The sequence below is a fragment of the Caretta caretta genome, chromosome 8, assembly GCF_965140235.1.
Source record: "Caretta caretta isolate rCarCar2 chromosome 8, rCarCar1.hap1, whole genome shotgun sequence".
Taxonomy (NCBI): Eukaryota; Metazoa; Chordata; order Testudines; family Cheloniidae; genus Caretta; species Caretta caretta.
This window is the reverse complement of record NC_134213.1, coordinates 84,478,036-84,492,947: the sequence shown is the minus strand read 5'-3', so window position 1 is coordinate 84,492,947 and position 14,912 is coordinate 84,478,036. Positions and strand designations below refer to the sequence as shown.

The following is a 14,912-nucleotide window of genomic DNA, read 5'->3' as shown; positions in this document are numbered from 1 at the left end:
CAGTAACAGCAGTGTCCCAGGTACACACGTATTATTAACTGCACTGAGTACCACGGCCAGAGGTCGGAAGCTCAGCTGGTGCCCGTACTGCGCGTCCTGGACTTGGGTTGCAATCTGCACTGGCTGCATTGCAGCCTATGAAACTTTCCTGACCACTGTGGTCTGCTGGAAACGCTTTCGATCCAGCGGACCCTGTGCCCCTCCCCGTCTGCAGACTACATGCCCTGGCAGATCTGTGCAGCGGGGAGGGGGACTGGGGCTAGGGGGATCTCCTTTGGCACGTACAGGTTAATAACCCAGCTGTAAGGTGGCCGCATTTGGCTGCCTACCGGTGCCTGGAAGCGCTGAAAGGGGCCGTGCCGTGTGCGCGATGCAGCCCGCAGGAGGGGGTGTGCGCTGCTCAGCCACCCACTCACACCGCCCGCTTGAGCTGTGGAGCGCGCCTGGCTCCCGCGGCACACGGCTGGGCGGCCGCAGCGGTGCTCAGGGGAGCTGGGGAAGGGGCTGGCTCTGCCTCCTCTCGCTCGTCTCTGCCCTCCGGAGCGGCCACAGCCAGTGGCCTGAGCCGGCGCCGCGCTGCAGCCCTCGGCTCCTGCCGTGGACACTGGAGAGAGGCGGCCCCCCGGGGCCGGGGGAGCAGCAGCAGCCGCGGAGCCGTCGCCCCCCTCTCCGGCAGCCGGCGGCATGAACACCTGCGATGCCAAGGAGTACCTGGCCCGGAGGGAGATCCCGCAGCTCTTCGAGGTAAGGGCGGAGCCCAGTGACCGCCCCGAGGAGCGGAGCCCGGGCAGGGGACCGATTCCGGGGGCCGCTTTCCCGGGGCGAACCCGCGTGACTCCGCCGGATCCATCCCGGGGCGCTGAGAGCCCGTCTGACCCCGGCCCCGCAGTCCCTGGGCTGCCAGCTCCCTTCCTGCGCCTTGGGCCGGACCCCAGCGCGGGAAGGGGGGACTGAGCCAGCCAAGTGGGGCAGGGAGGGCAGGAGGGAGGGGGCCAACGGGGGCCCGGAGTGGAGGGGAATGGGCAGGATACACGGGGACAAGGGGTGCCCGGATGGCGGGGGAGGTGGGGATGAGCAGGAGAGAGGGGGCCAAGGCGGGCCCGGAGTGGGGGCGGGATGAGCAGGAGAGAGGGGGCGAAGGGGGGGCGGAGTGGGGACAGGATGGGTAGGAGGGAGGGGGCGAAGGGGGGCCCGGAGTGTGTGTGGGGGAGATAAGCAGGAGAGAGGGTGTGAAGGGGGAGCCCGGAGTGGGGGTAGGAGGGAGGGGGCCAAGGGGCCCGGAGTGTGTGAGGGGGGGATGAGCGGGGGAGAGGGCGTGAAGGGGGGCCCGGAGTGGGGGCAGGATGGGTAGGAGGGAGGGGGCCAAGGGGCCCGGAGTGTGGGGGATGAGCAGGAGAGAGGGGGAAAGGATGCCCGAGTGGGGGCAGGATGGATAGGCGGGAGGGGGCCAAGGGGGGCCCGCAGTGTGTGGGGGGGGATGAGCAGGGGAGAGGGGATGAAGGGGGGCCCGGAGTGGGGATAGGAGGGAGGGGGCCAAGGGGCCCGGAGTGTGGGGGATGAGCAGGAGAGAGGGGGAAAGGGTGCCCGAGTGGGGGCAGGATGGATAGGCGGGAGGGGGCCAAGGGGGGCCCGCAGTGTGTGTGTGTGGGGGGGTGAGCATGGGAGAGGGGGTGAAGGGGGGCCCGGAGTGGGGGTAGGAGGGAGGGGGCCAAGGGGCCCGGAGTGGGGGGGGATGAGCAGGAGAGAGGGGGAAAGGGGTGCCCGAGTGGGGGCAGGATGGGTAGGCGGGAGAGGGCCAAGGGGGGCCCGGAGTGTGTGGGGGGGGGAGATGAGCAGGCGAAGGGGGGCAGCGTGGGGGCAGGATGGGCAGGGCCGGTGGAGCCCGCTCCCCGTCCCAGAGCCAGGAGAGAGGGGACGGAGCCCGCTCGCGTAGCCCGAGGGCCAAGGAAGGCATCTGGGCTGCGCTTTTACCGCTTGACCCTGTTCCTCAGCTGGAGAAGGGCCGGGCGGGGCGTTGCCGCGCCCGCCCAGTCAGCGCCGGGCCAGGGGCGGCCCTGCAGGTGACCCTGCTGCAATCATGGGCTTTCTGGCTCCTCGGACCGGGCTGGGTTTGCCTCATGCCGCACAGAAACACCCCCGCCCTTCCGCTCAGGGCTCCGGTCCCAGCCTGGCCAGCAGCCGGGAACTAGGGAATATGTGTGTCAGTCACATATTCCACGTAACTCTGGGGCGCTTTGTCAGCCTTGGCTGGAAGGCGTAATGTGCATGCTATTATTATCTCTTCCGTGATCATTTTGTCCTTCAGCCAACAGTAGAAAACGTCGTGTGTGACCAAACCCTTTTAAAAAAAATAGGTTTTAAAAAAACCCACTTAGATAAAACCCATATGCCCAATGAGTTCCTATAGAAAAATGAAATTATTGTCTAGGAACTCAGGCATAAATGATCATCCATTGTTCAAGAGCTCAATTCACTGACTGATCGATAACCCAGACTATTTCATGAGAGTTTTTTAAACATAAAATTGTTGAAGTGGTTTAGTGCAAGCTACCTGGTGTATCTGTTAATCAATATTAATTTGCTTTTTCCAGTACAATGTGGATTTTTCTACCGAGTAAACCATCTCCTATCTGATCTGTATGAAAATATTATTTTTATACTGTTTGAAACAAGGCTTTCCCTATGAATGATTGAAAAGACATATATATAGGGCAAAGGCTATGTTTATGTTTTATTCATAAGTTTTAAAAATACATGGTTTAATTATGGATACAGGCAATTGTGATCTAGAGAGATGCAAGACTTGTGTTAGCAAATAAAAGGCTCTGATACTACAAAGGTATGCATTCTTCCACAGAAATATGTACATAGTTGCAATGCTCAGTTATTTGATTATACAAAAGGTGTAACTCATACATACAAATATTTACTACATTATAAATGCAAGTGCATATAAAAGCAACATTTAAATAACTATATAAACTGTAGCTATAAAATAACACTTGGAAAAATATTGAAACATGAATGTAAGGTATTTTCATGTATTATACTATAGCACCGAATTTTATGCACACTAATCAAGGAAAGCTGAAAAATGCAATGGAAAGGACTACATCCTAAAGCATATGTTAAAAGCTAGGAGTAGGAATTGCCATATTGGAACTAATGGTCCATCTACCCATGTATCCTTTCACCAATCCTGTCTGCTCCAGAAGTGGTTATAACACCCCATAATCCACCCTACCCTTCATACACATTTATCCTGGACCAATTAGTGCAATACTACAATTAATACTACACAATGGACATTTTCTAAATTACTGTGGCTGGTGGTCAGTTCAGCTTCTTATATCACATCCATCAACATGATGTTTGAGCACCTGTCAGGGCTTTTAAGATCTATCTAGTTTTTATTATATAGTGTTGTCTCTCGAACATTAATATGAGCAAAATGTTTGTAGTCATACTGGTTTTTCAGAAAATTATAAATTTTTATTGAACTAACAAGTAAACTAGAAAACATAAGCTTTAGGGCTTATCTAGCTAGTACCAGAAACACTATATATATTTGACAGTCAGAGATGTAGTTCTAAGAAAGATTAAAGAAAACTTGTTACTATTTTCTGCTTTCATTCCATTTGTAAACAGGAAAATAAAGACATACCTAGGAGCCTTATGTTCTAAGTCGTATTGGTGACCTCAGTAGGCCCAAATCCTACATTCCTTTAATGCTCCGAACATCGACTTGAACTGGAGATTTTGGGGGTGCAGGGAATGCAGAAATGGGTGCAATAAAATTCAGAATACAAGCTTGTGTTTATTTTTATAACCTTGGAACTATAACTTATTTTTGGATGTTATGTTTCAGAGTCTGTTGAATGGATTAGTGTGTTACAAACCTGATGACCCAATAGAATATCTGGAAGGCTGTTTACAAAAAGTGAAGGAACTGGGAGGGTCAGAAAAAGTGAAATGGGACACATTTGTTAGTCAAGAAAAGAGGACATTACCACCGCTCAATGGAGGACAATCAAGAAGATCCTTTTTCAGGAATGGTAATGTATATCCTTGAGCTGAATATTTTGTGTATCAGTGTAATATTAGGCAGTTTCCGATCCACTATTTAAAAAATGTATATCTACACAAGTTTTATTTTGTACTGCTATGACAAATTAGATGTTACATTTCTTTGGGGGAAAAGTTGTAGAAATACAGACATATAAATGCCAAAATATTTTAAACAAATGTGCAAGCAATTAATGAGCAGTTAATTAAATAAACTACCATTTCAGGTTTATTTTAAAACTACTTTCAAGCGTGGTTGTTTGTTGTTTTTTGGTTTGTAATAGTGGGTGGATTGTTATGTTTTCTCATAATGATTGTTATATAGGGGGAAAACTGATCAAAATTATGCCTCCTATGATGAAGTAGTTTGATGCAGAGTGGGAAGTGTGTTGTCAAAGCCATGGTTCCTGGAGGCATTGTGCCTCAACTGGTGTTTGGGGAAGGGGATGCAACCCTTGCCAACACATTTGAAAAGGGGCATCCTGGTGCTCGATGCATAGGAAATGCAGCTCTGCGGATGCAGATGCATGCTCTTTCCCTTGCTGCTAGCACTCTTGACCGTGCCATAATTGGCCACCATAATCCTGCAGCTAAACGATGAATGTTTGTTGTGTGGATATGCTACATCTACATATAGACATAATTCAGCTTCAGATCTTTACAGTATTTGGGCCAAATCTTTAACTGGTCCTCAGGAGCCACACACTCATTGACTTCAGTGGACCTACACTGCTTTACACCAACTGAAATTTTGTCCCTTTATGTTATAAGCAGTTATTAGAGCTGTACATTAATTTACTAACTATAACATATATGAAGAAATGATTACAACTGGTGTTTCTCAATAAATCTAAATCTGTCATATCAATACATGCCATTCATATATTAGTAACATTAATGATCAGTAATTAGTTCCTTTTCAAGTTGCCATAGTTATTCCTCCTATCCAATATCTTTATGCAACATGAAAGGAGTTTCCACTCCCAAAATCATGGATTCCAGGTGATCTACAGGAAATGAGGAGGGCCATCTGCTCAGAGGCTTGTGCCTTCCTGCTGTCTGCGACGGCAGATTTTCATTGAAGAATAAAAGTACTTTGCCATAAATGCAAGCTTGTAAATTTAAAAAGACACTCAAGATATCTTATAAACTAAGAACTAATTGTTTAAAATTGAATAAACCAGCTGAGTGGAGAGACTCAATACCAAATACTTCTAGTAAGTAAAATGGCACTTGAGATATTGAAGAAATTTTGTTACCACCATATTTCTTAATATAGCAACACTAGTCTTCTTTGTGTCAACCTCATGTAATAACAAAAATGCAAGTAATGTTGACTTTACTATTTATTTCCACTTTTTCCCATTTATTTTATTGTTCTGCAGTGATGCCTGAAAATCCTAACTTTCCTTATCGACGATATGACCGACTCCCTCCAATCCACCAATTCTCCATAGAAAGTGACACAGATCTTTCTGAAACTGCTGAGCTAATTGAGGAGTATGATGTATTTGATCCTACAAGACCTCGACCAAAAATCATCCTTGTCTTAGGTATGAAGGCAAAGTGAGGGTCAATTGTTTGACAAACCCATATTATTATTCTCTCTGCACTGATATTTATAGTGTGAATAAATCAGATGCCTACAATGTTTAAATGTAAACTTTCTACTTCGGTTAGGTAAAGAATATGGTCCAAGTGCAAACTATGTCTCAGGTTTGGTTGCTGGATAAGAAAATATAGTTGTCCACAGAAAAGGGAACTGTAAAATTAGATAAGCTATATCCCTTGAGAAGAAAATACTGGTCTCATATGACCTGCGCTTAAAACTCCTTGATGCATTAAATAACCAGCATATCCTGTTTGAGTAAAAGCCTGCCTCTTCAGCCCACTACTTTGATAAATTCATCTCTAGCTACACTCAGACAGTTGTCTGATGTGCTCAGTAAGAACGAACTACTTAATTACACATTTTTCACAAAATTCAGCATTGCTTGTTGCTTTGTGGCATTTGCAAGCAAACTGATAATTTTCAACCTCAGGTAAGATATGCTAATCAATCCGTATACCTATAATTTAAATCCAGGTCAATAGTTTGTCCAGTGGACATGAAGTATTTGCATTTCACTTGTCTGGATTACGTTTTTTGTTGTCAGGGTGTTCTATTTCCATGTGCCAAGAGGTCCTGATTTCCAAATGCCATATCAGGGCCTGATTCTCCAATGCTTTGCACCATATCTAGTCATTTATACCTGTGCAAAATGAAATTGCTGCCAAATCAGATTTCTCCTCTCAATTACACTGGTGGTAGTGTTTTGTGCCCATTTTGCATTTACTTTGCATATGTGTAAATGACTACACAAGGTGCAAAGCAGTGAAGAATCAGATTCTGAATCTAAAAGGACTTATATTAAGGGGAACAAATGCAATCTCCATGAGAGAGGATGTTGTGTGTGTCTCCTCTACGATATACAGCAGAAGCGCTGAGAACAAAATGTCTGCTGAACTCTGCACACAGGGAGAGTTCTTAGAAATGTAAAGGGCAATATACATAAAACAAAAAAGCATCACATTTTCATAGCTACTGGTGCATACCTCTCATACGGCTGCTAGACAATGATGTTTTCCTCAGCCTGTTGCTCTTACTTTCTAATGCAGAAATCAAAACATGGGAAAATTTCAGAGCCTTCATATTCTTTGAGCTCTATGACCTTCAGCAGATGGAGAAGTAACACAAATGTCTTTTATTTTTCTTATTTTAACAAATAGATGGCCGTCCTTTTCATAAGAGAACAAATCCAGGCCTCTCTACTCTGTGGCCATGGAAGGCCCTCATGCAGTGGAATCAATGTGGTTCCATTGAACAAATGAAGTGGGTGAAGACTGGATGTAGGTGAAATGCACAGTATGTGTGCACTCCTGGAACAGGGTGGAGTTTTCTCCAGTGCGTGCTTCCTGCCTCATGGCATGTAGGGAGCAAGGGATGGGTGTGTCAAGGTTCCTTCCCCACTCTGAACTCTAGGGTACAGATGTGGGGACCTTCATGAAAGACCCCCTAAGCTTATTCTTACCAGCTTAGGTTAAAAACTTCCTCAAGGTACAAACTTTGCCTTGTCCTTGAACCCTATGCTGCCACCACCAAGCATGTTAAACAAAGAACAGGGAAAAAGGCCACTTGGAGACGTCTTCCCCCCAAGCCCTACACCCCCTTTCCTGGAGAAGGCTTGATAAAAATCCTCACCAATTTGCATAGGTGAACACAGACCCCAACCCTTGGATCTTAAGAACAATGAAAAAGCAATCAGGATCTTAGACGAAGAATTTTAATTAAAGAAAAAGTAAAAGAATCACCTCTGTAAAATCAGGATGTAAAATCATTACAGCGTAATCAGATTCAAAACATAGAGAATCCCTCTAGGCAAAACCTTAAGTTACAAAAAGACACAAAACCAGGAATATACATTCCATTCAGCACAACTTATTTACCAGCCATTTAAACAAAAGGAAATCTAATGCATTTCTAGCTAGATTACTTACTAACAAGTTCTAATACTCCATTCCTGATCTGTTCCCGGCAAAAGCATCACACAGACAGACAGACCCTTTGTTCCCCTCCCCGCCCAGCTTTGAAAGTATCTTGTCTCCTCATTGGTCATTTTGGTCAGGTGCCAGCGAGGTTATCTTAGCTTCTTAACCCTTTACAGGTGAAAGGGTTTTGCCTCTGGCCAGGAGAGATTTTATAGTTCTGGATAGAAAGGTGGTTACCCTTCCCTTTATATTTATGACAGGGTGCTGTGTGAAGATCTTTCTGTTTCCCATCTAAAGGGAAACTATGTAAGCAGCCCACAAAAGCTACTTCAGCCATTGGGCTGACTTGCCCCCATTGAATGGCTCTGAAGCTTAGCGGACAAAGAATCCTCAATGCATCTATACATCATCTGTTGGAAACTATCTCCAACATTTCAAATTCTGTACATTAATCCAAAAAATATCAACCAAATTCAATTTCCTCCCTCTTTGTAAACATGCTTGTCAACTTAAGTCATACCAAGGAACTAGGAACATCAAATCTGCAAAAGAGGAAAATAGATGATTATTTGACATGGGAAATAATTTTGTCCTAGTCCTCTTAACTTAGGAAAAGTTCAGAGAATAAACTCATTGTTTCATAAATCAGTTTGGTATAAGGGTAATTTTCTGACTGATAAAAACTTACTTCAGATATGAGAAGGGGGTTGTGAACCTTTGATACCCTACAATTTGTGGCTTAATTATTTTTTTGGGCACAAAATGAAGATGAAAGCATAGAAATACAGGACTGCGTGCACTTCCTTTTTAATATGTGTTTCATAGCAAAGGAAAGTTTTCTTGAGGATAAGAGTGAAACCCTCCTCTGTTCAGCAGGCTGTGTGGTTTCTTTCAGCTCTTTTGAAAATTTAGGAGTAAAGATTGAGATTTTCCAGTATTAATAAAGGGGATATTAATGGGTGATCTTTTTCCTAGTTCTTCAAATCAAATATCCTGTGCAGCTCTGATAGAATAAGGCAAACTTTTTCCTCCATCACCAAATTTGCTATATCAGACAATATTATCTATATTTATTCTGCCTGTTAATTATTGCTCTGTTGCAGTTAGGTGATTTCAGGAAGATTTTGAATCTCCCGGTTGAAGGATAGGGAACTGAATTGACTGTCCCTCTTTGGCAACTCTGTTCAACCTTTAAACCTTGTAAAATGTTTTGATTCCCAGTTGATAGGTGCTTTATAAATAGATACCCTGTTGCCAGTAAATAAAGCCTTGCAAATTCATAATAGTATATTTAAAATTACTTACAATATATATAGGGCTAAATTCTGCCATCCTTATTCTCACTCAGTAGTTTCTCACTCCACCAGTAGTCCCACTGATTTCAATGGCAGAATCTGGCCCATAAAAACTGGCCACTACTATCTAACCCTAAGTCATACTATTTTGTAGCACATATGGAGAAATATCCTAGGGTGTAATCTTTCCAACAGATATTTGTTAATTATATAAATCCTTAAGAAAGGTTTATGGGACTAACATAGGTAATATAAGGAAGAGATACGTTATTCCTCATAACCAGTTCGTTATCTGTTATCTCAGATATTAATATTTGCTTCCACTGTATTACTTTATTTTAAAAAGTACACAGAAGAATAAAACTAATTCTAAATGGTTCTAAAATTCTTGGGGTACCTGAAGTGTGTATGCTTTGACAGAAATCATTACATATACCAATTCGCTTAAACCTTCTCCACTCATTTAATATTTCGAAGGATGTTAATTTTACAAACTCTAGAATTTTCTGCAGACATATTTAGGAATAGACATTGATACTCCTATTCCATGAGTAGTTCCATTGACTTCAGTGGGACCACTTGTAGACTAAGGTATATTTTTAATGTGAATAAGGGAATATCTGTCCTTCCATTTGAATTCTGTTATAGCTTTCCTTAACCGAAATGGAGAAGAGGCCTTGCTGCTCTTCTTCCTTACACTTGTATAAACCAGGAAAAGCTCCACTAAAGTGGTTAGTAAAGGGAGGTAAGTGAATGGAGAATCAAGCCCAGAAAGAACAAGCTCATCTGTTTTTTTGACTCATGCAAATATTCTATTTTAGATTGTTAACTTTAGGTTCAGTCCTGCAATAAATCCACTTCCACTGAACTTTGATGAGAGTGCTAACCATGGAACAACTGTAGGATTTGATTTGAAAGTACATTGGGAAATTGGTGCTGATGACAGAGATGTCATAGTGAATTTGACATTCCGAATGAAAGCTCTATTTTTTGCTTATCTTTACAATAGGTGGCCCAGGAAGTGGGAAGGGAACACAAAGTTTGAAAATAGCAGAACGTTATGGATTTGAATACATATCAGTTGGTGAATTGTTAAGGAAGAAGATCCACAATACAAGCAGCAATAGAAAATGGAGTCTAATTGCTAAAATAATTACTACAGGAGAACTGGCCCCTCAGGTACAACTCACCTAAGAAATACCATCTTTTTGGTATTTATTCTGTAAAGATTTTTACATGCTGCGTTAATATGCATCACCAAAAAACTTTTAAAACTATTTCTCTCCATGAAAGGAAACGACCATAACTGAGATAAAGCAAAGATTAATGCAGATTCCTGATGAAGAAGGCATAGTTATTGATGGATTTCCAAGAGATGTTGCACAGGCACTCTCCTTTGAGGACCAAGTAAGAGACTGTCTTTATTCTTAAGAAAACTTATGTGTCTCATATCATTGTTAAGCTTCTTGAAATTAATGAGCAGATTCTCAGCATTGCTCTTTAAATCTTTTCAAATACATAATTACAATTGACAAAAGGTCACTTTCTTGGCATATACTTTAGGGTATGAAGACAGAAAATTCTGTAAAAAGACAGAATGTGATAGTGGAACCAATAAGCCTAACCTCCCGCTGATGTAATGAAAATCCTCCCAAGTTCAAGGGAAAAAATCTAACAATTTTCTTACATCATTTAGGAAGGGAAAAAAGTTATCCTTTAATATTTAATTGTACAATTTAAATGTTCATTAAGAGAAACACATTGTAGTCAATGAATTCCTTCACAATCAAGGAGGAATGGTCTCAAGGTTATTCTGAGGTGCTGAAAAGACTGGAACAAATGCTAAGATTAAAATTGCCTGCATTTTTGTGAGCTCACTTAATCCAATAGTGGTCATCTCATTTTAGAAATAGTTGTCTGTTGGCTTGCCTAGTTTTGATTATAGAAATCAATTTAGTCTGACTAAATTTAGTCAGATAAAATGATTGCGTAGTAAAGTACAGAGTCCTATCTGGATGACATAGACATGTATATAGACATGTATATAAATTAATTAATCTAAAATATGTAAATGTAATTTCTACTTGGGTGCAGTGTTGTGAGGCAAAAAGTTATTTCATCTTCTGATTAAACACTGTAACATGTAATATTTCCTTATGGCCATATGCAAAGGTTACAATTCAGTATTGCATTTCTAGAGTGCTTTTCAAGCAAACCATTTCAGAGTGCTCCATAATCACTAAAAGCACTAATTATCATTTCTGTACTTTGAATTCTAAATGGAATTGCCTCAATAGAAGTAACAAAAAGAAAGCAGCCTAATGAGGCTCTTCATTATTGCTCTTTTATAAGGTATAATTCTGTGTGAAGTTCAGAAAATCAAATTGAGAAAATTAAAAGAAACTGACAAAATAGTTATTATGGAAAACAGTTGAGTGCCAGCTACATTTGCTTATAAATTAAAAAAGGAGAAATTTGTGGTTAATGTTAATTATTTTGGAAACTAAAAAAAGAATAGAAATTTAGTCCGAATCACCATTCAGTCAGTTTTTGTTTTCAGTAGACATTGTTTAAAATATCTTTTTATAATAAAATTGCAGTTAGTGTAAGCAGGGTGGTGTTATTTGAAGAGAGTTATGCCAGGCAGGTGACCATTATATATAAGGTTTATGCATTACATAACATACTTACAGATATATAAGAATAATGATCATACAGTGTAAGTACATACATCATTAAAAATTGGGCCTTATTCTTATTTACTCTAAGACAGTGGTTCTCAACTCTGGTCCACTGCTTGTTCAGGGAAAGCCCCTGGCGTGCAAGGCCAGTTTGTTTACCTGCTGCATCCGCAGGTTTGGCTGATCGTGGCTCCCACTGGCCGCGGTTCGCCGCTCCAGGCCAATGGAGGCTGCAGGAAGCAGCGCGGGCCGAGGGATGTGCTGGCCACCCTTCCCGCAGCCCCCATTGGCCTGGAACGGTGAACCGCAGCCAGTGGGAGCCGCGATCGGCCAAACCTGCGGACGTGGCAGGTAAACAAACCAGCGCGGCGCACCAGGGACTTTTCCTGGACAAGCGGTGGACCAGAGTTGAGAACCACTGCTCTAAGACTATTTTACATTTTTGCTCAAGCATTGTAACTTGGCCTTAAAGGGCTAAGGCCCCATTACACTGCCAAAGCCTTACTGTAATTGAGAATCAAGCCCAGCATATTTATTCATCTCACTATGAGCCTTTTGCCCAAGTCTGTATATGTATTTATTTCTTTAAGAACATGTGGTCTGATCCTGCAGTCTTTGTGCACTAAAATCTCCCATAAACATCAAGGGAAAACTTGAGTGTGCAGAGATAGCAGGAGTAGACCGAGAATTAACATTTTAAAACTGTATAACACACTGATGATTGTCAACAACAAAAGATAAATCGTATATTAAAATCTAATAAGCAGGACAAAGAGGAAAACTCAAAACACTATCACCAACCAATTAAACGTTTAAAAAATAACAGAACTAGAGAAAATTAAACAGTAATAAGGCATTTTACAGACAAGGTCCCAGATTCAGCTAAGCATTTAAGCAAGTGTTTAACTTTAAGCATGAGTAATCTATCACTATTTAACAGACCACTTAGGTTCTTTATTGTACTGGGTCCAATGAGAACAAAGTCCCTTCCCTGAAGAGTTTATTGTAGCTTACAGATGAATGATGACAAATGGCATACAACTAAAAGCAGTGATTTAGTGGTGAAACGGAGGACGCTTCTTGGTGCTATGACTTTGTTGTTTGATTCTGTTGTTGGCAAGGGAAGAATGAAAAGAGATGGGAGTGGAGGAATAGGCAGGAACTACACTGCACGGGTTCTTCATACCCCAACAACTATCCTACAGTGAAATTAACCCATGTACATAGGACCAGCACTTGGCCTATAAGCCCTTACGCAGGGGTGCATTTCACTCTTAAAGATGTTGTGACTAATACCACTATGCCTCTGTCAAGCCTGAGGGGGTGATGAGGGTAGCCACTGAAAAGTAAATCCATCTGCACGGCAAGGGAGCAGGAAGAGGTAAAGGCTCATTTGTGAACTCTTCTTTTGCTGCATTCAAATATACCTTATTTGCTTTTTTTAAAATTCAATTGTCCTGTCAAAGTTCCTCTAATATGTGTTAAAGATACCCTTCTGGCAACATTGTTAGCTCTCATTGATCCTAGGAGACTAGGGAAACAGAGGGGGATGATGACAAATGCTAACTTGGGCTCTACCACAGACTTTCTGTGTGATAAACTTCAGTAAGCCACTTACCCTCTCTGTGACTCAGACCCCTCTTCTGTAGCATGAGGATAATAACTGAAGGGATGGCATAGTCTTCAGGCTAAAATTGATAATGTTTATAAAGTGTTTAGAGATCCTTAGGTAGAAAGTGCAGTGGAATTGTTAAGTACAAACTACTGAATGCTTCACAGTAATTTGTATAAGACTGCAATTTAAAAACATGACTCGTGTTTTCTACAACTTATAAATGTTTAAGCTTTCTTAATGGCTGTGTGTAGAAGCTATTCATAATTTATAAGGAAAGGGAAAAATTGTTCTCATTAGCCAAAAGTGAAAAGATGAGAAATAATGAGTTGAAGCTGCAGCAAGGGGCATTTTGATTAAATAAGATGACACTTCTTAATTAGAAGATCTATTAGGAAATAGAAAATGTAAGGGAAATGGTGAAATCCCCAGTAATGAAAATAATCAAATATTAGGCTGGAGTATGTATCCCTTATTCATGTTGGTGAATACCTACAGTTGGTGAATACCACACAATTGACTTCAGTTCCTCTGAAGTCAATCAGACTATGCATGGGAGTAAGTGCCCACCAGTGTGAGTAAGGGGTGCACCATCTAGGTTATTACAATCAAATTTTAAAAGGTTAAATTTAATTGAACCATCAAGATGTACACATGCTCACAACAGGTGATCTTTTTAACAACCATTTCTCTTTCTCATCCCATCTCCACCTTATAGTTTGGCAACAGCATTCATCACACTGAATTTAAAATTACAAGACTAAACTCTTTAGAACAGTGGCTGTGTCTTGTTATTTATTCTATAAGGCACTTTGCACACTTCTGGGTGCTGTGAAATTAATAATAAATATTGTGAGTTTGTATTGGGATATGCAGAACATGCCACAGTACAGTGGATGTATAGATGACCCTCTAGGATCCCTTGAAATAGATAACATATGGATTTGGGGGAGGGACAACAATGAGAAGTGGGAACATAGTGTTGTAATAAATTCATCCCTTGTCATTTGTTATAATCTGTAGAATGCTGGGGATGGATATGTACCAGCCTGTAAAAGTGTGTAATTACCAAAGGAGTGTTCACTTGTAAAGCAGCATTTTCACTAGAGTCCCCTCCTTTTGACACTGTTTACACAGACCTAATTATATTGCAAGAACATACATAATAATATCAGATCAAATGGGAGAGAATGAACAAGGAGACTTTGCAAAAGGGTAAATGGTTAAATTATGTGGAATTGGAGATTGATACAAATAAAGGAAACTGGGGAGAATGGGTAAAGCAGGAAGAGAGATTAAGTTGATGTGGAGAGGGTGGGATACAGAGCAATAAGCTGGGCAGGTTTCAAAAACAAACAGCCTTGTTTAATTCAATTAAACATTTTTGCAATATTGGGTCTTTTGGCATCAGAGGCAAACTGAGAGGGCCTGCATAGGTGCTCTGTGCCATTTGAACCCTTTCTTTGCTCTGCCTGTGAGATGTGGGGCAGTGAGGCTGAGGAAGATGTCTTGATAGAGTGCCCGCATAAGGGGCCTCTGTACCTAAGATACACCAGAGAGGCAGGCTCTGCACTGGCTCTGAATAGGCTACTGTGGAGAATGTTATTGGTTGCAGGCTGGAGGTGGGCCAGGAGAGGTTCCATTCTTATCAAGATCCGGTGCTCCAAAACTTCCATATGGGTGTGTGTAAGGGCACTGGCTGCTAGGCTATGGGCTGGAATAGTGACCAAA

At 42.1% G+C, this 14,912-nt stretch overlaps 1 protein-coding gene across 2 annotated transcripts in view; it reads left to right on the top strand.

Annotated features, from left to right (window-relative positions):
• The first annotated feature begins 413 nt into the window (after positions 1-413).
• Positions 414-14,912, top strand: part of AK5 (adenylate kinase 5) — a 148,868-nt gene continuing 134,369 nt past the window's right edge. The window contains exons 1-5 of one of the 2 annotated variants that reach the window (XM_048859822.2): positions 414-744; positions 3,869-4,055; positions 5,451-5,618; positions 9,898-10,067; positions 10,182-10,295. In XM_048859822.2, coding sequence (XP_048715779.1) covers positions 685-744; positions 3,869-4,055; positions 5,451-5,618; positions 9,898-10,067; positions 10,182-10,295 — 699 coding nt within the window. In that variant the 5' untranslated portion in view covers positions 414-684. The remainder of the gene's footprint in view (positions 745-3,868; positions 4,056-5,450; positions 5,619-9,897; positions 10,068-10,181; positions 10,296-14,912) is intronic. The other variant, XM_048859823.2, reaches the window with a different exon arrangement.